The sequence below is a fragment of the Delphinapterus leucas genome, chromosome 5 (genome assembly GCF_059928025.1).
Source record: "Delphinapterus leucas isolate spDelLeu-1000000601 "Yukka" chromosome 5, BTC_Dleu_Yukka2, whole genome shotgun sequence".
Taxonomy (NCBI): Eukaryota; Metazoa; Chordata; class Mammalia; order Artiodactyla; family Monodontidae; genus Delphinapterus; species Delphinapterus leucas.
The window spans coordinates 104,975,113-104,997,228 of NC_143133.1; the positions used below are offsets into that span (position 1 = coordinate 104,975,113).

The 22,116-nt window shown below is 42.1% G+C and overlaps 1 protein-coding gene across 4 annotated transcripts in view; it reads right to left on the reverse strand.

Moving 5' to 3' along the window:
* Positions 1–22,116, reverse strand: part of TRIM2 (tripartite motif containing 2) — a 102,550-nt gene that overhangs the window by 20,883 nt on the left and 59,551 nt on the right. For all 4 annotated transcript variants that reach the window (XR_016393368.1, XM_089912308.1, XM_089912306.1 and 1 more), the window contains 5 exons: positions 19,014–19,165; positions 17,438–17,618; positions 15,911–16,634; positions 2,746–2,849; positions 2,336–2,503 (listed from right to left, as the gene is read on the reverse strand). Coding sequence is in view for 3 of the 4 variants with exons in the window: in XM_089912308.1 (XP_089768434.1) it covers positions 2,336–2,503; positions 2,746–2,849; positions 15,911–16,634; positions 17,438–17,618; positions 19,014–19,165 (1,329 nt within the window). In the remaining variant the exon portion in view is untranslated. The remainder of the gene's footprint in view (positions 1–2,335; positions 2,504–2,745; positions 2,850–15,910; positions 16,635–17,437; positions 17,619–19,013; positions 19,166–22,116) is intronic.

Here is a 22,116-nt window from a genome sequence, read left to right on the forward strand (position 1 = left end):
TCTTCAGTGACTGACTGGATGAAGAAACAGAGGATGATGCTGGGAGTAACAGCAAGTGCATCAAATGATGGGATCCCTCCAAGTGTAGCTCACTCACATTTTCTCCATGAAGCTGGCCCCGGTTTTCTTTTCCCTCCAATTCCTATATCATATACTATAATACTATGGTTCTAGATTGTACCAAACAATTTATGATTGCTTAAAGGCTGACATGAATTGTTTTCTGTTATCTCTTGTGTATTTGTCTTTTTTCCTCAAAAGGCTTCTACATTTTTAAAAGGTAGGGACCATGTCTTATTAATTCTGTTTCTCCCATATCATCTATCACAGAAAGTACTGATAGATAGGAACTGAGAAAGTAGAAGGAACTTCATAAATGACAACTTGTAGGCTAATTTGGGAAATATAAATTGCCTCTTAATAACCTTTTCTAAAGGTTGTTGTTTTTCATTGAATTGAGGTAAACCTGACAGTATTAAAAAAAAAAAACATTATCCATGACATTTTCCACAGAACTAAAGCAAATAATCCAAAACTTTATATGGAACCATAAAAGACCCAGATTGCCAAAGCAATCCTGAGGAAAAAAACAAAGCAGGATGCATAACTCTCCCAGACTTCAGACAATACTACAAAGCTACAGTAATCAAGACAGTGTGGTATTGGTACAAAAGCAGACATACGGATCAATGGAACAGAATAGAGAGCCCAGAAATAAACCCACACACCTACAGTCAATTAATCTTCAACAAAGGAGGCAAGAGTATAAAATGGGAAAAAGTCTCTTCAGCAAGTGGTGCTGGGAAAGTTGGACAGTCACATGTAAGTCAATGAAGTTAGAACACACCCTCACACCATACACAAAAATAAACTCAAAATGGCTTAAAGACTTTAAGACATGACACCATAAAACTCCTACAAGAGAGCACAGGCAAAACATTCTCTGATATAAATCGTACCAATGTGTTCTTAGGTCAGTCTCCCAAGGCAATAGAAATAAAAACAGAAATAAACAAATGGGACCTAATCAAACTTACAAGCTGTTTGCAGAGCAAAGGAAACTATAAAAAAAAAAAAAAACCCACCAAAAAAAACACACAAAAAAACACAAAAAGACAACCTACAGAATGGGAGAAAATATCAATATTTGCAAATGATGTGACTGACAAGGGCTTAATCTCCAAAATATACAAACAACTCATACAACTCAACAACAAAAAAACAAACAACCCAATTGAAAAATGCACAGAAGAACTTAATAGGCATTTCTCCAAAGAAGACATACACATGGCCGGTAGGCACATGAAAAGACGCTCAACATCACTAATTATTAGAGAAATGCAAATCAAAACTGCAATGAGGTACCACCTCACACTAGTCAGAACGGCCATCATTAAAAAGTCTACAAATAACAAATGCTGGAGAGGGTGTGGAGAAAAAGGAACCCTCCTGCACTGTTGGTGGGAATGTAAATTGGTACAGCCACTATGGAAAACAGTATGGAGGTTCCTCAGAAAACTAAAAATAGAACTACCATATGATCCTGCAATCCCACTACTGGGCATATACCCGGACAAAACTCTAATTCAAAAAGATACATGCACCCCTATGTTCATAGCAGCACTACTCACAATAGCCAAGACATAGAAACAAACTAAATGTCCATTGACAGATGAATGGATAAAGAAGATGTGGTACATATATACAATAAAATACTACTCATCCATTAAAAAGAACAAAATAATGCCATCTGCAGCAACATGGAGGTAACTAGAGATTATCATACTAAGTGAAGTAATTCAGAAAGAGAAAGACAAATACCATATGATATCACTTATATATGGAATCTGAAATATGGCACAAATGAACCTATCTATGAAACAGAAACAGACTCACAGACATAGAGAACAGACTTCCGGTTACCAAGAAGGAGCAGGGGAGGGAGAGGGATGTACTGGGAATTTGGAGTTAGTAGATGCAAACAATTACATTTAGAATGGATAAACAACAAGGTCTTACTGTATAGCACAAGGAACTATATCTAATCCCCTGGGATAAACTATAATGGAAAAGAATATTTTTTAAAATGTATAAAAGAAAGCAACTGAGCAAACTAATTGCTTTATAAAATGAAGCCACATTTAGGTTACACATGAGTAGATTTATGACAATGTCATTGTGACTCTCACTTCATTAAACTTAGATGTAACAAAGTCAAGATGTCTTTACATATGAAAAACTGAATATTTTATTGGCTCTAGATCCAAAGAAAAAGACAATTTCATCTTGTATTTCCTGTCCCTTCTCTCGACTGGCCAGCTGTAGTTAATCTTACCTTAAACTTCCCATCTGATGAGAAGATGCTGACCCATTTATTATCATAATCTGCAATGATTATGTCCCCACTGGGATGCACAGCCACTCCCGTGGGCCGCTGCAGCTGCCCGGGAGAGCGTCCTCGTATGCCAAAACGACTTTTGAACTGTCCATCATTGGAAAATATCTGGAAAACAAATTACATTCATTGGAACGTGAACTAGTTTAGAAATGAGTGGGAAAGACAGGCAAGAACATCCGTCATAAGTACTACAGGTCAGAACATGCAAACTCTATTTGAAAAAAAGCTTATATACACATCATAAGCTTCCCTTTCTTTCCTTGCATCCTAAGTCTTAAGTAGGAAACTAGGCAGGTCTATCTATTTATCAGTGTAAGTGGTTAAAGGTATACAATTAGGGGCCATACCTGCACGCACTGGTTGTTACTGTCTGCAATTAATATCTTCCCATTTGTAGATGCTGCTACCCCTTGAAGATTTGTAAATTCCCCTTTATTTCTTCCTTTGGTTCCTGAAAATAAACGATAAAAGCCCAGAAAATCAAACAATAGAGAGTTAGATTTCTCAGTTTCGGCAAGAGAACATTCAGTCTTCTATAGGTAGCCTGAGAATGCAATGTTTTTTTAAATTACACTTAAAAAAAAAGGGGAACCCCTCCCCTGACTTAATCCATATTCTACTAAACTTCTCTTCCAGACCAATTCTGTAAAGTCTTTGCAAAATCACCTTTCGAGGGGTAAATACCAATCTTCTCTTATTAAACTATAGCTGTATATTAACATGATTAAAATATATTTAGATTTCACAAAGACACAATTATAAAAACTAATGTTACAATTAAGGACACTTTATAGGAGCGGGCCTTATTTGGGAGCTCTGCCAAAATCCCACCCTCTCACTCAGCAGCTCTTAGACACCTGGACACTTGACTTTCAGCACTTTTAACAAACCATAAGGTCAGAGATGTTATAAAACTAGCGGGCTGATTTTCATACACTGGAGTGATTTATTTTCAAAGACTCGGTATCTCATAAGTTGTGTATCTTTCCTGTAAAAGATATCCTGACCATGTTTTCTAGATTAAATAAATAAGAAAGGCAAAAGAAAACTAATTAATCCAAGTCATACTCTCATCCCTCTAGAGTTTCTTATGGAAGAGATGAAGCAGGTGAAAAAATAAAGCTAAGGTGACTACAGTTAACAGATGTTTGTTTTTGTTTCAAATGAAGTGTTTATAACTTATTTTAATAAGACCATGCAAATATTAACAGAAGGAACTTTGCTCAGAAATGACCAGGAAGTGGGCTTCCCTGGTGGCGCAGTGGTTGAGAGTCCGCCTGCCAATGCAGGGGACACGAGTTGGTGCCCCGATCCGGGAAGATCCCACATGCCGCAGAGTGGCTGGGCCCGTGAGCCATGGCCACTGAGCCTGCGCGTCCAGAGCCTGTGCTCCTCAACGGGAGAGGCCACAACAGTGAGAGGCCCGCATACCGCAAAAAAAAAGAAATGATCAGGAAGGAGGTTTAAATTTTCATAGTTGGAGAGAGAGCACTATGCCTCAGTTTTATCATTTCATTCATATTCAAAATAGCAACTTGATATTTGTTTTTAGACGTCAATGCAGGGCCTCAGGAAAGAGTAGAAAAGATATGCTGCCGATGGCCAATGTCAAGCCCGTGCTTAGCCTGCTTAGGAAACTGGTTTTTGCATTTAGGGAGTAAGACTGCCATATAATTAAACTCAGAACAAAATCAACAACAGAACTGCTGGGTGAACCATCTTATCACCTGGTTCTCACGAAACCCACAGGGTAGTTGCTTTATTGAGATCCTAGACCCTAACAAGATGACTCACCGCCTCTCTATCTCTTCCTAACATGAAACATGAAGATCCTAACATGAGGATCTTCCAGATCCTCAAAAGAATGTCTTCTAGGTTGTAGGACAAACGATTCTACTTTATTTCAGATGTTTCAGCAGAGATGATCTTTGTACCTGATCTGCACAGAATCCCTATAGTATTCAAGTCCATGGGATCAGCTAACACTCTAAAAATGGTGTGTTGGCATCTGTTGGTGGGTGGCAGGGTAAAGGGTGGTTGGCCCCTGAAGGAGGTATGTGCCCACTTTGTATTAGCTTTTGGTCATTCCTTCTGATGTCTGAGTAACACCTGGTTAACAGGTACAGCAAAACCGAAGGACCAGGAAAAGAAACAATTCTTCTAAAATACTCAGTTTATAAATACTTTTTAAAAGGTAGTGGGGGCAAGGCCAGGGTCTCTCAAGAATAAAAACTTAACTCATCAAAAACGATAAAGGGCTTCCCTGGTGGCACAGTGGTTAAGAATCCACCTGCCAATGCAGGGGACATGGGTTCGAGCCCTGGTCCAGGAAGATCCCACATGTCGTGGAGTAACTAAGCCCGTGTGTCACAGCTGCTGAGCCTGTGCTCTAGAGCACGTGAGCCACAACTACTGAAGCCCGCGCGCCTAGAGCCCGTGCTCAGCAACAAGAGAAGCCACCACAGTGAGAAGCCCACATACCACAACGAAGAGTAGCCCCCACTCGCCACAACTGGAAAAAGCCTGCACGCAGCAACAAAGACCCAATGCAGCCAAAAAAAAAAGGTTGATAAATAGAAGCATGGAAATTATTAGTGGGATGAAGAACTGAGGACCAAATAAAGAAACATAATAAAAAAGAGTCCTACCAGTGAGACTGGAGAAGAATTGACTGTAAAGAAAAACCCAGGCTGTTCTAGATCCTGCTTTTGTAAAATTGGAAGTGCACCCATGGCTCAGAGGACATACAGGCAGGGGAAAGAAACACTGAAAACGGGGAGGGGAGTAAGAAGCACCTGCACAGAGTACATGAGCATTGGTCTGCTGTCCTTAAACCTGCCTGCTGCCCTCTTCTATTTAAACTTTGGTCCATCCTGCTAAGGACAAAGCCTATTCTATTCAGAGAAGCCTCTGCAGGCAGCAGCAGTTGAGTTTTGAAATGAAAGGAAAAATGGAGACACGTGCTTTAGTAGAAGTTCAGGGGTGCCTTAGCCAAAAAGATTTAATTGTCCTTTGGAAAAAATAGAGGTGATGCTGAAGGAAAATATATGAGCAAAAAATACTAGCACTTTTTTTTTCTCTGCAGAAATAAACACACATTTTTTAGTGTCAGTATAAATGGGAAAGAATTGTACTTGGGGGTATAATTTTAAAACTTGGGAAGACATTTAGTTGGACTCTGTATCAGTACCATTTGGACCAAGGAGAAGGAAGATTCTGCCCAGTTTGAAGTGAATGTGAGGATGCTCAGTACCTGCCATGAGAGCAACACATCTACATTGCAGAGGACCACACTGCTGGCAGGAGGTTCTCCAACCCCCTCCAAGCTCCAGGCTGATGCGTTGGCCCCCCTGTTATTCTTGGTCTCAAGTTAACTAGAGCTTGAGTCTGCTGCCCCACATGTAAATAAAAAATCACAGGGTTGGAGGCACATCTGTTAGTCCCAGATTGCTTACATACTTTTGAAAGAGCTAGATGTGCAACAGGCATTGCCATTTAAATTTTATATTTGTTTTAAAAAATCTTTCTCTTTAAGCCACAGGGCTCGGTTTCCAAATAGCTGGGGTTGGCATTTTCATAACAACACTTGATTCTTATGAGCATCTTTTGTCCTGTCAGAGCTATGGATCATCATTTTTCTTTTTTTTTTTTATAAAAAACTCTATTTGTGTTTTTTTAAGTACAGCAGGAACATAGAGTTACTCCTAAGGATTAAAGGAGATCCACCAGCATACTCTTGAGGGACAATTAATGCTGACTATTTTTACTAGCAGTTAAACTAGAAAAATCTTAATGTTGAGTTAATGATGCAGAACTACAGCATAGTATCATTACGCTGAAATGCCCGAAGTCCAAGTGTTTGTAAAGTGTCTTGGGACCAAAATAAAAGTGTCTTGCGACCAAAATAAAATAACAGAAATTGCAGAAGTTAGAAATAATTTGGGGTCATGCATCCTCTGCAAAATATTTAGTAAATACTATTTAGTCTATAGAAAATTTCCCCACCCTCCACAAAGTATTCTAAATAATGAAAACTAGTTCTTTCATAACAAATATAAATGTAACATAAAACATATACAGTAGTTATAAAATCTTGTCCTGTCTACTCTGATGTAAAAGATTTCACTTGATGGTTAGATTTTGGCTAGTAAAATGAGTAATGTGAGTTTTAAAAGTAATTATAAACAATTTGACAACAATTCCATAAGATAATTACACTTGTTTTCCCCAGACTTCCCAGATTTTAAACTAGCCTATGAAGCACAGAATGAATTTTCAAACCAACAGCTTCCTATCTGTGCTCCTGCCCTTGCCTCCAGGAAGATGACAGAGGTAAGGTAATAAGTCCCTGGATTGAAACAGGGGATCAATAACTGTAAATTTCCTCTCACCCCCACTCCAACTTAGTAAGAAAATTAATGCTAAATGAAACTAGATACTTAGAGTGGGATAATGCAAGAGGATGAAATTGAGCCAAACATAGGGTCTAACACGGGATCTTTAACCAAGTACGTGTTAATGTATGTTTGCTGAATGAATGGGTCCTTAAATGAATTATTAATGACTGAGTAAATTACAACCCACATTACATCATGGGAAAAGGAAGTGTTCAGTAATATTTACAGCACTTTCATATACATTCTCTTGTGCACTCCCTATAACAACCCCAAGAGTTAGCAGGATAAATATTATCATTCCATTTTATAGATGAGAAATTGAAGCTAGGCATATCACAAAGATAGGGAAGAGACAGAGCAAAGAATAAAACCTGGTTCTCCCGACCCTTTATATATTTTTTAAATACACACATTGCTTCTAATTGGACCTTAGGATATCAGGTTTCTGAGGTGAGGACAATTACCCTTTGGGTTCACATGGATCATGCTTTCTCCATTAAATCTTTCAGAAAACTCCATTTTAACTGGTTCACTGTCTCCCTCACTAAACTATGAGCTCCCTGGGGGACGAGGCAACATCTGTCCTGTTCTCTGTTGCATCCTACAACACAGCGGAGTGCCTGAAACTCATAACAGTGGCATCATTTTACATTTGAAATCCAAGAGGAGTTTCCAAGGATGAGATTCTCAAGGGGTGGGGACAGGGTTCCTATAATGACCTCAGATGCCAAATTAGCATGCTCTCCCTTCCTTTTAGGGAGGGAAGGTGATGGTTTGCAGAGATGAGGCAGGGAAGAGGGGCGTAAAATATCACACCTTCCTGTAAAGCCTCTGAACTCATGCTAAGTGATTTTACACATCCATTTGATATGACAAGAGAGCACACTGATCTAGAGTACAAATGAGCGGTTCATTCAACACATCCCAAGGATTCATTAAGGTATGGTGGATGAATTGCATAATTTGAAACAATTCATCTGTAATTCTTTCACTCCCTCCCACCTCTTCAGGCTTCCCCGTTGTTCAATGATTTTTTTAGTAGCTGACAAAACCAGCTCATGGCTTCTAGTCAGCAAACTCTGACAGTGCAGGGAAAAATAATCCCCGCGTTTCAAGGAATCAACACATGTTCTAAGCCACTTCCCTACACTCCTTCAGGACTGTTTTGCAATTCAATATTAGAGTAAGACAATAACTCATTCACAGTGGGCATGCATTACGTTTTCAGGTGTGGGAGATGTCATATATCTTAACTTTGGAAAACCACAGTAGTTAAAGGACATTTTAGATGAAGAGGAATCGGCGTGCAATTAAAAAGGCAGGGGCATCAGAGTTACAGGTGACTTGGGTTCCTTCCCGGGCTCTCCTGAGCCTCCATTCCTTCAAAGCTAAGGATGATTATATGTTGTCCTGGTAATTTGGCTCTTGAGGGGCAGGGGCTGTAGGGCTGGGGGAGGAGTTCTGATTTGTAGCATTGGTCCGTTTCTATTGTGTAAATACTACCATCACGGCTGATTTCAACAAATTCAGTAAAGATGCAGATACAAAATTAACATACAAAGTTCAGTAGCGTTTCTATACACTAACAATGAATTTTCTGAAAAAGAAACAAAGATGTTGATCTCCCTGATAATAGCATCAAAAACGATAAAATACTTAAGAATAAATTTAACCAAGGAGTTTGTGAAAGATCTCTACTCTGAAAACTACAAGATATTGAAAGAAATTGAAAAAGACATAAATAAGTGGAAAGGTATTCTGTGTTCATGGACTGGAAGAATTAATATTGTTAAAATGTTAATACTACCAAAAGCCATCTATAGATTCAATGAAATTCCTATCAAGATTCCAATGGCAATCTTTACAGAAGTAGAAATAACATTCCTAAAATTTATAGGGAACCACAAAAGACCCTGAACAGCCAAAGAAATTCTGAGAAAGAACAAAGCAGGGAGGCATCACACTCCCTGATTTCAAGCTATAATATAAGGCTATAGTAATCAAAACAGTATAGTACTGGCATAAAAACAAACAGACCCATGGAACAGAATCAAGAGCCAAGAAAATTACCCAAATATATACAGTCAACTAATATTTTGACAAGGGAGCCAAGAATACTCAAGAGAGAAAAAACTTCGTGCTAGGATAATAGAATATTCACATAAAAGAATGAAACTGGAGGCTTCTCTGGTGGCACAGTGGTTGAGAGTCCGCCTGCCGATGCAGGGGACACGGGTTCGTGCCCCGGTCCGGGAAGATCCCACATGCCTCGGAGCAGCTAGGCCCGTTAGCCATGGCCGCTGAGCTTGCGCGTCTGGAGCTTGTGCTCCACAATGGGAAAGGCCACAACAGTGAGAGGCCCATGTACTGAAAAAAAAGAACAAAACTGGACCCCTGTCTTACACTATTGACAAAAATTAACTTGAAATGGATTAAATATAAGACCTGAAACCAGGTCTAATTTCTTCCTGGAAGAAAACAGGAATAGAGTTCCCTGACTCAAGCTTTGGTAACGATTTTTTGGATATGACACCTAAAACACAAGCAAGGAAAGCAAAAATAAAGAAGTGAAACTATACCAAACTAAAACACTTCTGTCAATGAGCAAAAGAAACTATCAATAATGTGAAAAGGACTTCCCTGGTGGCGCAGTGGTTAAGAATCCGCCTGGCAATGCAGGGGACATGGGTTTGATCCCTGGTCCAGGAAGATCCCACATGCCGTGGAGCAACTAAGCCCGTGCACCACAACTACTGAGCCCGCGCACTATAGCCCACGAGCCACAACCACTGAAGCCCACGTGCCCCAGAGCCCACAAGCCACAGCTACTGAAGCCCATGTGCCTAGATCCCGTGCTCCAAACAAGAGAAGCTACCTCAACGAGAAGCCTGCACACCGCAACAAAGAGTAGTCCCAGCTCACCGCAACTAGAGAAAGCCCGCGCGCAGCAACGAAGACCCAATGCAGCCAAAAGTAAAATAAAATAAATTTATAAAAATAATGTGAAAAGACAACCTACAGGATGGGCAAAAATATTTGCACACCATATATCTGATAAGGGGTTAATATCTAAAATACATAAAGAACTCATACAATTCAGTAGCAGAAAACTAAATAACCCAATTAAAAAATGGGAAAAGGACCAGAATAGACATTTTTCCAAAGAAGATTCACCAAAGGCCACATGAAAAGATGCTCAACGTCACTAGTCATTAGGGAAATGCAAATTAAAAACACAACAAGATACCACCTCATGCCTGTGAGAATGGCCATCAACAAAAAGACAAGAGATAAAGAATGCTGGCATGGATGTGGACTGTTGGTCCTTATGCACTGTTGGTGGGATGGTAAATTGGTACAGCCGCTATGGAAAACAGTATAAAGGACCTTTGAAAATTAAAAATAGAGCTACCATATGATCCAGCTATTCCACTTCTGGGTATTTTTGCATAGGAAACAAAAACCCTAACTCGAAAAGATACATGCACCCACATGTTCACAGAAGCACTATTTACAACAGCCAAGACATGGAAGCAACCTAAGTGTCCATCGATGGATGAATGCATAAAGAAGTTGTGGGCCGTGTGTGTGTGTGCGTGTATGAACATTATTCAACCATAAAAGGGAGAAAAATCCTACCGTTTGCAACAACATGGGTGGACCTTGAATGTATTATGCTAAGTGAAATAAGTCGGACAGAAAATGACAAATACTGTATGATCTCACTTATATGTGGAGTCTTAAAAAAAACCAAACTCAGAAAAGAGATCAGACTTGGGGTTCAGAGGCGGAGGGTTGGAGAGGGGCAACTGGAGGTGAAGTAACTTCCCCAACTGCATGGGTAGGAAAGTGGCAGTGCTGGGGCTGGAACCCAAGGCTGTGTAGCCTCCGAGGCCACAGCTTTAACCATTCACTCTTCTACCTCACGCCCCTACATCACTCAAGTCAAACAGCTGGAAGTTCAATTTGGTCCTCAAGTCCTGCGCTCTCCCTCCTACGCGTGTTATAAATCTGCCACGTCCTCTCTACTCCAGCGCATCGCTCTTAGTTCTGGCACTTGTAACAGCTCACATGGACTACTGCAACAGGAAGCAGCTCCCTGCTTCCCGGGGGACACTGTCAGTAGATCTCCTATAATGTCCCCAGCCTCTTTAAAAATCAGTGTCTCAGCAAGTCACTACATTACATTACACTGTTCAGTGCCTCCTCATCACCCACATGGTTCTCAAACCTCAGCGTGCAGAAGCATCGTGGAGCTGGTAGAATGCAGATTCCTGGTTCCTCTCCCAGAGATTCTGATTCTGTAAATGCAGTATGGAATTCAGGAATTCTTATTTTTACCAAGCACCCCAAGGAATTCAAGTGCTTTATGGGAAACACAGGTATACAGAACAAAGTCTCAGCTCCTTTGCAAGGAAACAGAACCTCTTCTCTGCTATCTTACTTCGTTTAACACTCCAGGTAATGGAATCATTTACAGTTCCTCGAAACTACTTAGTTTCTCATCTTCTTTCCCTTCATCTAAACCTCCCTTTTCCTCCTTTCATCTGACAGACTCTTTCTCTTTCAAGGCCAGCTTTGGTTTAGATATCATCTCTAGATCCTACCTTAACTCCTGCTGCTTGCCAGCCTTATCCCCCACCCCACCCCAGCCTCTGAAGGTACGCATACTGAAGGTAACACATTTGTCACACGCCTGTTCCCTTCCAGACTATGGCCTCCTCTAGGTCAGGGTCAGAATCTCACCCCTCCCTTTATACCAGGACCCAGCCACGTATGAGGCACATAGTAGGAGATCAAACAGCAAGGGCCCATCTAACTACAGGGCTGGATAATCAGGGAGGAAGGTGAAAATGTGAGTCAAAATTACCCCTGGAAATCCTTTATATCGCACAGAAAGTGATGGCTCCCTTTCACAAATACACAAAATTAACACACGTTATTTAGGGTTGTTAAATGAATCCTGATACATGTTTTATGAAAACTATGTAGCTTACGACATGAAATCAGTGCCTCAAGAAGCTCAGTATGTGGGACCAGTTGAGGGAACGGCAGAACCCCAGTTGCCAGCTTATGTGTGTATTTGGATTTGAATGAATTCTGACTTCAGTACATGCAGAGGGGGAGCTGTTCTAATCATGAATGTGCCAGTATCGTGGAACAACCACCTAACAACCTGACTGTACAGTACAAACAAGCTTAGAGTCCTAAAACAAAGCTATAACTGTAAAAGAAAGTTGAACTCTTCTAATTATTTATATAAACTCTCCCCATATGTAGCCAACAGTATAGATTTTGAAAAGACAGGTTCTCAGAAGGCCAGTACTGTTTGTCTAATACTGCCTAGCACAGTTCTGTGCATGGGAATACATGTGATGATTGCCCTTGAGCTTGGTGCTTTGTTGCCTGGTCTGTGTGTCCCTGGGCTTCAAAACTGGAATCTGACAGTGGTGAGCAGGAAGTTAAATCATGCAGTAAGTCATGACTTGATTCGATTCAGATAGGCAAAGTACTTAGGCAAAGTGCTCTTGTGGGTTGGGGATTATAAATGATTAAAGATGTCATCTTTGACCTCAAGTAATGCGTAATATCATCAGGAAATAAGACCTCAGCAGAAATAATAATCCACCACAGTGGATTCTAAAATAGAAGGTGGGACTTGAGGGAAGGATAAAATTGGGGAAAGAATTCATGGATGGAGGTGCCCAGGTGTGAAAGCATAGAGGGTGTTCAAGGAGCTGTGGACTCCAACACTCACCTCTCCAGCTCCTCTCCCCAGTGCCCCAGCCACTTTCCACCCCTCCGACCTTTGTTCCCCCTGCATCTTCTCATGGATGTGTCCCCCCTAAAACATTAATCACGTTCACTCCTCTTCCCCTTGCCTTTGTCCTCCACACTGGTCCCTTGCCCAGGATGCCATTTCAACTTGGATAAGTTGTATTGGTCCTTCACGTCTGGTTTAAATTCCTTCTCCTAATCCATGCTATTAGTATTGTGGCCTCTCCCATTGCAGAGCACAGGCTCCGGACGTGCAGGCTCAGCGGCCATGGCTCACGGGCCCAGCCGCTCCACGGCATGTGGGATCTTCCCGGACCGGGGCACGAACCCGTGTCCCCTGCATCAGCAGGCAGACTCTCAACCACTGCGCCACCAGGGAAGCCCTGGAGTTAAGATCTTTAAAGGTGATTAACTTAAAATGAGGCCATTAGGGTGAGGCCCTAACCCAATATGACTGGTGCCTTTCTAAGAAGAGGAAGAAACACCAGGGGTGTGTGTGCACAGAGGGACAACCATGAGAGGACAAAGCAGCCAGGAGGCGGCCATCTCCAAGCCAAGAAGAGAGGCCTCCCAAGAAACCAACCTTGCCGCCACCTTTAACTCCAGAACTGTGAGAAAATAAATTTCTGTTGTTTAAGTCAGCCAGCCTGTGGTATTTTGTTATGGCAGCACCAGCATTCATAAACCTGGACCTAGCGCTGTATGCCAGGCACTGTTCTAAGCATTTTACAAATGCTTCAACATTTAAACACCCTCCCTCCAGCGCCAGTGAATCACTACGGCTGCATTTCTCAATGGGCAGGAGGGGAGAAGAGTGTATCCCCTTCCCTGTAGGGTGGGAGCTGGGCATTCAGAATAAATATAGTTGGGGGAAAAACACCCTAAGAGATACATCTCTTTTCTCAGGTGAGAATCACAGGTGGAAGGGTGATGATTGATAATTATAACAATAGTAAAATGATTGCCACCATTAACTGAGCAGCTACTGTACATAGGCAAGTACCAGCCGTATTATAAGAATTCCTTCTCATTTCACCCCCCCCAGCAACCTTAAGAATTAGGTAATATTTCGTTCCCTTTATTTTACAGAGGAAGAAACCAGGTTAAGAAGGGGCAAGCCAGTTGTCAGCTGGCAAAGAGAATCAGAATCAGACCCAGATCTGGGCCTTTTTCCACTCTGCACACTGCCTGGGAAGTGGACTGGGGTCCCTTGGCTGGGGGAGGGGAGATTCTAAATGCAAGACAGAATTTGTTCTTAATGCAGATCAATGGGGAGCAGCAAGGTCAATTGTTTTAGAAGAAAAGGCAGCAAGGAACACCTAACAGCCTTAATAGCATGTGCAAAAACAATCATTCTCTTTATTTAGCTCCTCCTACATGCCAGGCATCAAGCTTGGAACTGAGTCCTGAGAAGCTGATATTTTTATCTTTTCTTTTTATGGACATGGAAACTGAAGGCCAGGGAAGCTGAGAGACCTGGCCAAGGTTGAAATAAGTGGTAGAACCGGAGTGGCAGGCCTGGGAGGCTCCAATCCTGCGCCTGTCCTGGCCCACCCACTCTGCTTTGGCAGGCATCTCAATGGCTTCTGTACCCACACTGCATAAACAGCCAGTGAATGCACGAGGGCCTCCATGCCCTGAGTGGAGAGTTTCCTTACCATATCATGGTCTTTACCAAGATTCACCCTAAAGAGTAACAAGTAATATAGAATACTAAATAATAAAGAGAAATGAATAATGATGGAGTAGCTTTTGCCCAAGAATGCTCCAAGGAGCCTTATTTTCCCAAGATGTTCCATGGAAAAAATTCTATGGTCAGACAAGTTTGGAAGTGCTGCCTGTTATCCCTCCACTGCCTTTGAGACTGCCAGTGTGGCAGTAAAAAGACAAACAAAAAACTGTGCACATCAACAGATTCTAAAGGTACTATAGTAAAAAAAAAAAAAAAAAAAAAATCTGATTCCTTCACTTAAGCTAAGCTTTCCCCAATCTTTCTGAACCACAGAATTGTTTTTCTACACGTGTCAGTGAACATACCTCGCAGCCTCTTTTTAGATATACTGCATTGTAGGACTGAAGAAGCAGAAAGAGAAGCAGGCTGGAGCCACTTTTGGATATGGTAGCTAACATGCTGACTTTTTTCTTAAGAATGATCAAATTGTGGGGACTTCCCTGGCGGTCCAGTGGTTAAGACTCCATGCTTCCACTGCAGGGGACATGGGTTCGATCCCTGATCAGGGAACTAAGATCCCACATGCCGTGTGGGACAGCCAAAAAATAAATAAATTTTTAAAAATTATCAAATTGTTGGCTGTTTACGTTTAGTTTGCTTTCTATTGAGAAAATAAACAGCTTCAAAACATCTGACGCGATAAATCTGACAAGGGAAGGGCTATTTGCATCCCCAAATCTCGTGGCTCATCCTAAACCTTCTTGCTTCCGTTTCGCCCCAACACCATTCCATTCTCCAGGTTTCCACCCACCCCTTTCTCTTCGGGGCTGCTCTCCAGCTACAGGCGACTGGACATGACAACTTGCAATGCACCATGTCCCTCACCCCCCGTCCTTACAATGAGGAAGCAGTGACAGGAAGGCATCAGACCCTCTGCCCACAGTTATAGCCCACGCTGGCAAATTCCAGAGAGATGAGTGAACTTATGTGGTAGAAGTATCTCTCTGCCTTGGGGTTAGGCAGGAGTACTCTAGACATTCCCACAGGGGGGCGGAGGGGAAGGTTGCCAACAGTTCCTTTAAAATGTACAGATTATGTACACAGTGCTATATTTAAAATAGCACAGGGAACTCTACTCAGTATTAGGTAACAACCTAAATGGGAAAAGAATTTGAAAAACAATATATACATGTATATGTATAACTTTGCTGTACACTTGAAACTAACACAACATTGTTAATCACCTATGCTCCAATATAAAATAAAAAGTAAAAAAAATCTGCTACCAAAAAAAAAGTCCAGATTATGAGTGCTGTGATTTTTCTAATTCTCTTTTTGCTTATTTTCAGTTTCTAATTTTCCATAATGAATGTGCAGCACTTGTGTGTTAAGGAGGAGGAGGGAGAGGGGGGAAGAACGGGAGAGAGGCGGGGGGGGGGGGGGGGGGGGGGGGAGAAGGAAGGAGGGAGGGAGGAGGGAGGAGGAGGGGAAAATAAATCATAAAATCTCCGGAGAAGGAGACTGCATGAGCTCACCTAATAAAATACACGCGTATCTCGTCAGCCTTAGTTGTGACCTGCAAAGCTGCAATTTGCAACACTTTCCCAGTCACCCCTTAACCAAAGCAAAGCTCAGAATTCAGGTGCAGCGCCGCCTCCCCCTTACCCACGCGGAAGATCAGATCGTCTTCGATGGGATTCTCTTTTCGTTTCCCGGTGCTGTACATGCTAGCGGGTCTCTTCACAGCCTTCTGCTTCACATGGCCGCTCCCCGGGGACTTTACGCGCCTCTTCACGCCCTCAGTGGTGGGGGACACGTCCGCCGACCGGATCACCTTCAGCTTAAACGGGCTGCCGCGGATGTGCTGGTCGTAGAGCCGCAGGGACAGGGTGAAGTCGCCCTCTTTCTGTACTGTGTACAGGAACTCGTACGTGCCGTTCTTGTTGTCCAGGATCTCCCCGTCCGCCACGCTGCCGTCGGGCGTGCTCAGCTCCGCCGTGATGTAGGCGTTGCCCGTTTTGCACAGCTCGCCGTCTTTGTCCTTGGTTGTTATGGTAACGGACATGGGCTGCCCGATGATGGTCTGCCGCAGCCCCTCGCCCGTGGCCACCGTCTCGGAGGCGACGGCGTTGGTGGTTAAAATCGTCCCGAGGTTGTGGATGGACTTCTTGAGCCCCTCGGTCTCCACGATGAAATCCAGCTGGTCGTTTTCTCGCGGGTGCAGCGGAAAATCCTGGTCCGCCAGTTCGTTCAGCTTCTCGCTCATCTGCTTCTTCACAAGCAGCACCTCCGTCTCCGTGCCGTGGTTGAGGGCCTGCGCCGTGAAGCTGCTGCAGCTCTTGATACTCTCCTGCCCCTCAAGCAGAGTATCCAGCTGCGACTGGAGGACCTGCGGGGAAACCAAGCCCGGTGAGCTCTTCCCAGGGCGCCCGGGCCCGCACCTGCCCGCGCTCTTGGCCCCCGGCAGGGGGTGTTCGGTTTAACCCAGGGAACCTCGTTCTCACGCTGAATCCTAAATCGCTTACCAGTCCCTTCTCTTTCCCTTCCTCCTCGCCTGTCTCTCCCACACACATATTTACGGGGTCATGTGTCTTGGATAGGCGCAAGCAGAAATGTCACCGACAGCTTGGCAGCCAGATTGCTATGCCTGACATCTGAAATTTTATTCATTATTCAGTATCTTTGTCTAATGTCCAAAGCTTCCCTGTCACCACCTAAAGGAACAGAAACCAGACAAACGAAAACTCCACACCTGAATATCGGAAGCTTTCATCCCTGGTTTTGTGATGGGATGTGCAGAGTTAAACAAAGGCTGAAAGGGTTCACTCTGAAGTTGACTAACAGGTTGGTGTGGGTGAGAGAGCAATTAAGAGACGATTAGACATTATAATTAAGGAAGGAAAACAATCCAGTTTAACCCTAAATCCTGAAAGCATTACTTTATATTCAACTTTGCCTTGTGTCAAGTTATCAAGTGGTACTTAAGGCCACAGAATCATAGTTCTGCTGAAAACAGGAAGGAAGAAATAGCTGGATAAGCCACTAAATAAAAACTACTGTTTACTGAACAACAGTGACACTTAACCCATTTGAGTCCCCTTTACCGCTGGTAGAACACAGTAAGCTAGCGCCAGGGAGGCCCCCGATAGTGCACCTCTCACAGGATGTCGGTAGGAAAGGGTGGAGTCTTACTTTGTGTTTGAGACCATAGTTGACTTCCAGCTCCATAAGCAGCACGCTCTTGCGCACATTTAAAGTCTTCTGGAGCTCATCAAAGGTAGAATGGATGTCATCCACAATGCTGGCCTTTTGGTCGGTTAACTGATGGATGATTTCTGAGATGAACTGAAGAGCAGAATCTATTTCTGGGAGCCTGGAAGACAGTTATCAGAGGTGGTTATTATAATAAGATCCACACGGAAATAGTAAAAAATAAAAAAAAAACTATCCAAACACTATATTTTGTCAAGAAACATCTTCTGTGCCTTTCATCATCTTTAAAAAGTAATAACTGAAGAACAGAGTGAATAAGACATGACATAATTACTGCCTTTGAGAGAAGAGATTTTGAGGGTCCACGTCTATTTCAATCTACCTCAATCATTTAATTTAAAAAATTGATGGTACAAAGCCTCGAAGCTCTCAGAACCCCATGGCTTTTTCTCACACTCTAAATCAGCTGTTCTCTACAATGGATAAACAACAAGGTCCTACTGTAGAGCACAGAGAACTATATTCAATATCCTGTGATAAGCCACAACGGAAAGGAATTTTTAAAAAAAGAATGTATATATATATGTATAACTGAATCACTTCGCTGTACAGCAGTAATTAACACAATATTGTAAATTAACTATACTTCAATAAAAAAATAAGAAAAAGAAAAAAATAAATCAGGCGTTCTCTAACTTGACATATTGATATTTTGGGCCAGATAATTCTTTGTTGCAGGCGGCTGTCCTGTGAATTGTAGGATGTTTAACAGCAACCTTTCCTCTACCCCTCCCCCCAACACAGCTGTGACACCAGATTGTCTCCAGGCATTGCCAAATGTCCCTTGGGGGGTATCATCGCCCTTGGTTGAGGACCACTGGCCTAAATATATAGCTGTATCTTTTTACCCAATCACATGAAAAACTTATCCAAACTCAGAGTTTCCTGGGAATTTCTTGCAAGTTTCCAAGTTCTTTTAATTAGTATAGAATAGCCACACTTTTCTCACTTCAACTTTTGGTAAAGATATTTATTTTCATTTTGCTGTTTATTTCCTCTCTTTGGTCTTTCTCATGCATCACACAGCTACTCTGTTTCTTCATTTCCATGCCAAATAAAGAGCCTGGAAGCAGGGAAGGAGAAGGAAAATTGAGCACTTGCTGCTCAGGACCATGCTGGGCTCAGATAGAGATGAGCCAGTCACAGTCGGCACAGTGGCTTCTAAGTGTGTCAAGAACAGTAGCTAAGAAAGGCTCTTCAGACAGCCTGGTTTCAGGCACAAATTTCAGAGATCTCCTGAGAGTGTATTTTCCTCGAGTATATTTTGTTCCTTTAATCATACTAAGGTACTAAAAGGAAAACCACCACTCATAACAAAAGGGGGTTGGAATTTTACCAAGGGGCAGGGGATGACCCTCATCACTCACTAGTTTATGACTACAGCCCTATGATCAAAGGACAGTTTATTTAGGTGACATGAATCTTCTATCCCACTGGGACACGAGACCCTGAGGCCACAGGCGGCCCGTCAGGAGCCAGGCAGAGGTATGCACACCTTTTGTTGACAGCGTCCAGCTGGACCTGGAGTGAGGCCTTGTGCTGCTCCACCACGTCCTTGAGGGGGACTGTGGGGTGTTCCGCATGCTCCCCCTCCGTGCACTCCCGACACATGGCAGTCTCGCAGGACTGGCAGTAAAAGTCCATCACCTGCGGGTGACACAAGAGCAATTCCAGGTTTGGTGCCAGTGACTGAGTGCTGACCACGCACTAAGCCTTCACTTGCACTCTCTCAGTTAATTCTCACAGCCTCCCCAGGATGTGGGCAGTATTATATCCAGTTTCACAGGAGAAAAGGAAAGATAAATGTTTATGTTCCAGGTGTCGAACAGAGGTGGATCGGGCTCCAAAGCTGTCGCTATGGCCACAAAACCAGCTTTTCTTGGCCACTCCCCTAAGACAGAACAGTATAGGGCTTTGGTACTCAAACTTTTTGGTCTCAGGACCCCTTTCCACTCTTTATACATGACTGAGGATTCCAAATGCTTTGTGTTTATATGAGTTATATCTATAGCTATTTATTAGGTTAAAAATGGAAACTGAGAAACATTCAAAATATTGATTAATTTATCAAAAGCAAAAATAAATGTTAACATTAATAATATATGAAAAGTATATTTTGCAAAACAAAAATTTGTGAGGAGAATGGCATTGCTTTTCATATTTGTAAATCTCTTCAGTGTCTGGCTTCATAGAAGACAGCTGGATTCTCATATCTGCTTCTGCATTCAATCTGTTTTGCTAGCACATATAGTAGAGTCTCTGGAAAATGCCACTGAATACTCTTGAGAGGTTGAGAGTAAAAAAGGTAAATAGGGCTTCCCTGGTGGCGCAGTCGTTGCGAGTCCGCCTGCCGATGTAGGGGACGTGGGTTCGTGCCCCGGTCCGGGAAGATCCCACATGCCGCGGAGCGGCTGGGCCCATGAGCCATGGCCACTGAGCCTGTGCGTCCAGAGCCTGTGCGTCTGGAGCCTGTGCTCCACAACGGGAGAGGCCACAACAGTAAGAGGCCCGCACAAAAAAAAAAAAAAAAAAAAAAGGTAAATAATGTTTTAGTATTATCATAAATATAGTTTTGACCTTGTGGGTCCCCTGAAAGGGTCTGGAGACCCATGAGAGTTCCTGGATTGCACCTTGAGAACGGCTACTCTTTGGATAAGAGATGAGCTGGATGCAACAGTTTGCATCCTGGCTCCACCACTTACGTGACCTCACCGTGTCTCAATTTTCGCTTTGGCAAATGGAGACAGTCATGTAATGTACTAATCTACTTCACAGGGCTGCTATGAGGATTTGGTAGATTAATATGCACAAAGAACTCAGATGATGCCTGGCATTGGCACGTAGTAAGTTCTTAATAAGTAGTAGCAGTGATGATGGCGGTGATGATATCATTTGCTTACCTGAAAATAAAACCACCTTACCCTGACTGTGGTGAACTCTCGGTATCAATATAACATAAAGCCTGAAGGTTAGTTTCCTTGTGAAGGCATTCCCCTTATTCTCTCATCTGGAAATAACTTCTTCCAATATTGAATTCCCAAAGCACTTGGGGCGGGGGGAATCTTTTTCTTGAAGTATAACACACATACAGAAAATGGCATAAATCCTAACACAGATTGATGGATTTTCATAAAGTGAATGCACCCACTAAAGCAATTTTATTCATAGCCCTTTTATGAAATATTTATAAGATTTTAAGTTACTGAGCACTGAAACTGTCTCACCCAGAGCCTAGATAATTCCCTCCACATAGTACGTCTATAATGCCATTGCTGAATGTGTGAACTCTATGCTGTTTATAAGAGACTCACATTAGGTTGAAAGTAAAAAGATGGAAAAAGATATTCCATGCAAAGAGTAACCAAAAGAGAGCTGGAGTAGCTATTCTAATATTAGACAAAACAGGCTTTAAGACAAAAGTTGTTATAACAGACAAGGACATTATCAACTATACTTCAATTAAAAAAAGGACATTATATAATAATAAAATGGTAAAGCCATCATTTATTAATACATATGTAACCAACAACAGAGTCCCACTATATATGAAGCAAAAACTGACAGAATTGAAGGGAGAAATGGAGAGTTCAATAATAATAGTTGGAGATTTCAATATTCCACTTTCAATAATGATATAACTATTAGACAGAAGATCAGTAAAGAAATAGAGAACTTGAACAACATTATAAACCAACTAGGCCTAACACACACATGTGGAACACTCTGTTCAGTAACAGAAGACACATTTTTGTCAAGTACACACGCAACATCTTCCAGAAGAAACCATACATTAGGTCACAAAAGTCTCAATAAATTTAAAAAGACTGAAGTCATATAAAATATCTTCTCTGGCTACAGTAGAATGAAATTAGAAATCAATAACATAAGGAAATCTGGAAAATTAACAAATACGTGGAAATTAAATAACACAAACATAATGAGTCAAAGAAGAAATTACAAGGGAAAGTACAAAATATTTTGTTTTGTTTTGTTTTGTTTTTGCATTACGTGGGCCTCTCACTGTTGTGGCCTCTCCCGCTGCGGAGCACAGGCTCCGGACGCACAGGCTCAGCGGCCAGGGCCTCTGCGGCAGGTGGGATCTTCCCGGACCGGGGCACGAACCCGCGTCCCCTGCATCGGCAGGCGGACTCTCAACCACTGCGCCACCAGGGAATCCCCAAAATATTTTGAGATGAATAGAAACACAACATATCAAAACTTATGACAGTGCTCAGAGCAAAATTTATAGCTGTAAATGTCTACATTAAAAAGAAGATCTCAAATCAATAACCTAGGCTTCCACCTTAGAGAACTAGAAAAAGAGGAACAAATTAAACCCAAAGCAAGCGGAAGAAAGGAAATAAAGATTAGTGTGGAGATCAATAAAATGGAGAATAGAAAAACAATAGAGAGAATCAATGAGCCAAAAGTTGGTTCTTTGTAAGAATCAACAAAATTGACAAACAGAATACTATGGACTGTTGTATGTCAATAAATCAAATAACCTAGATAAAATGGATAAATTCCTAGAAACACACAAACTACCAAAACTAACTCAGAAAAGAAATAGAACATATGAATAGACCTACAATAAGTAA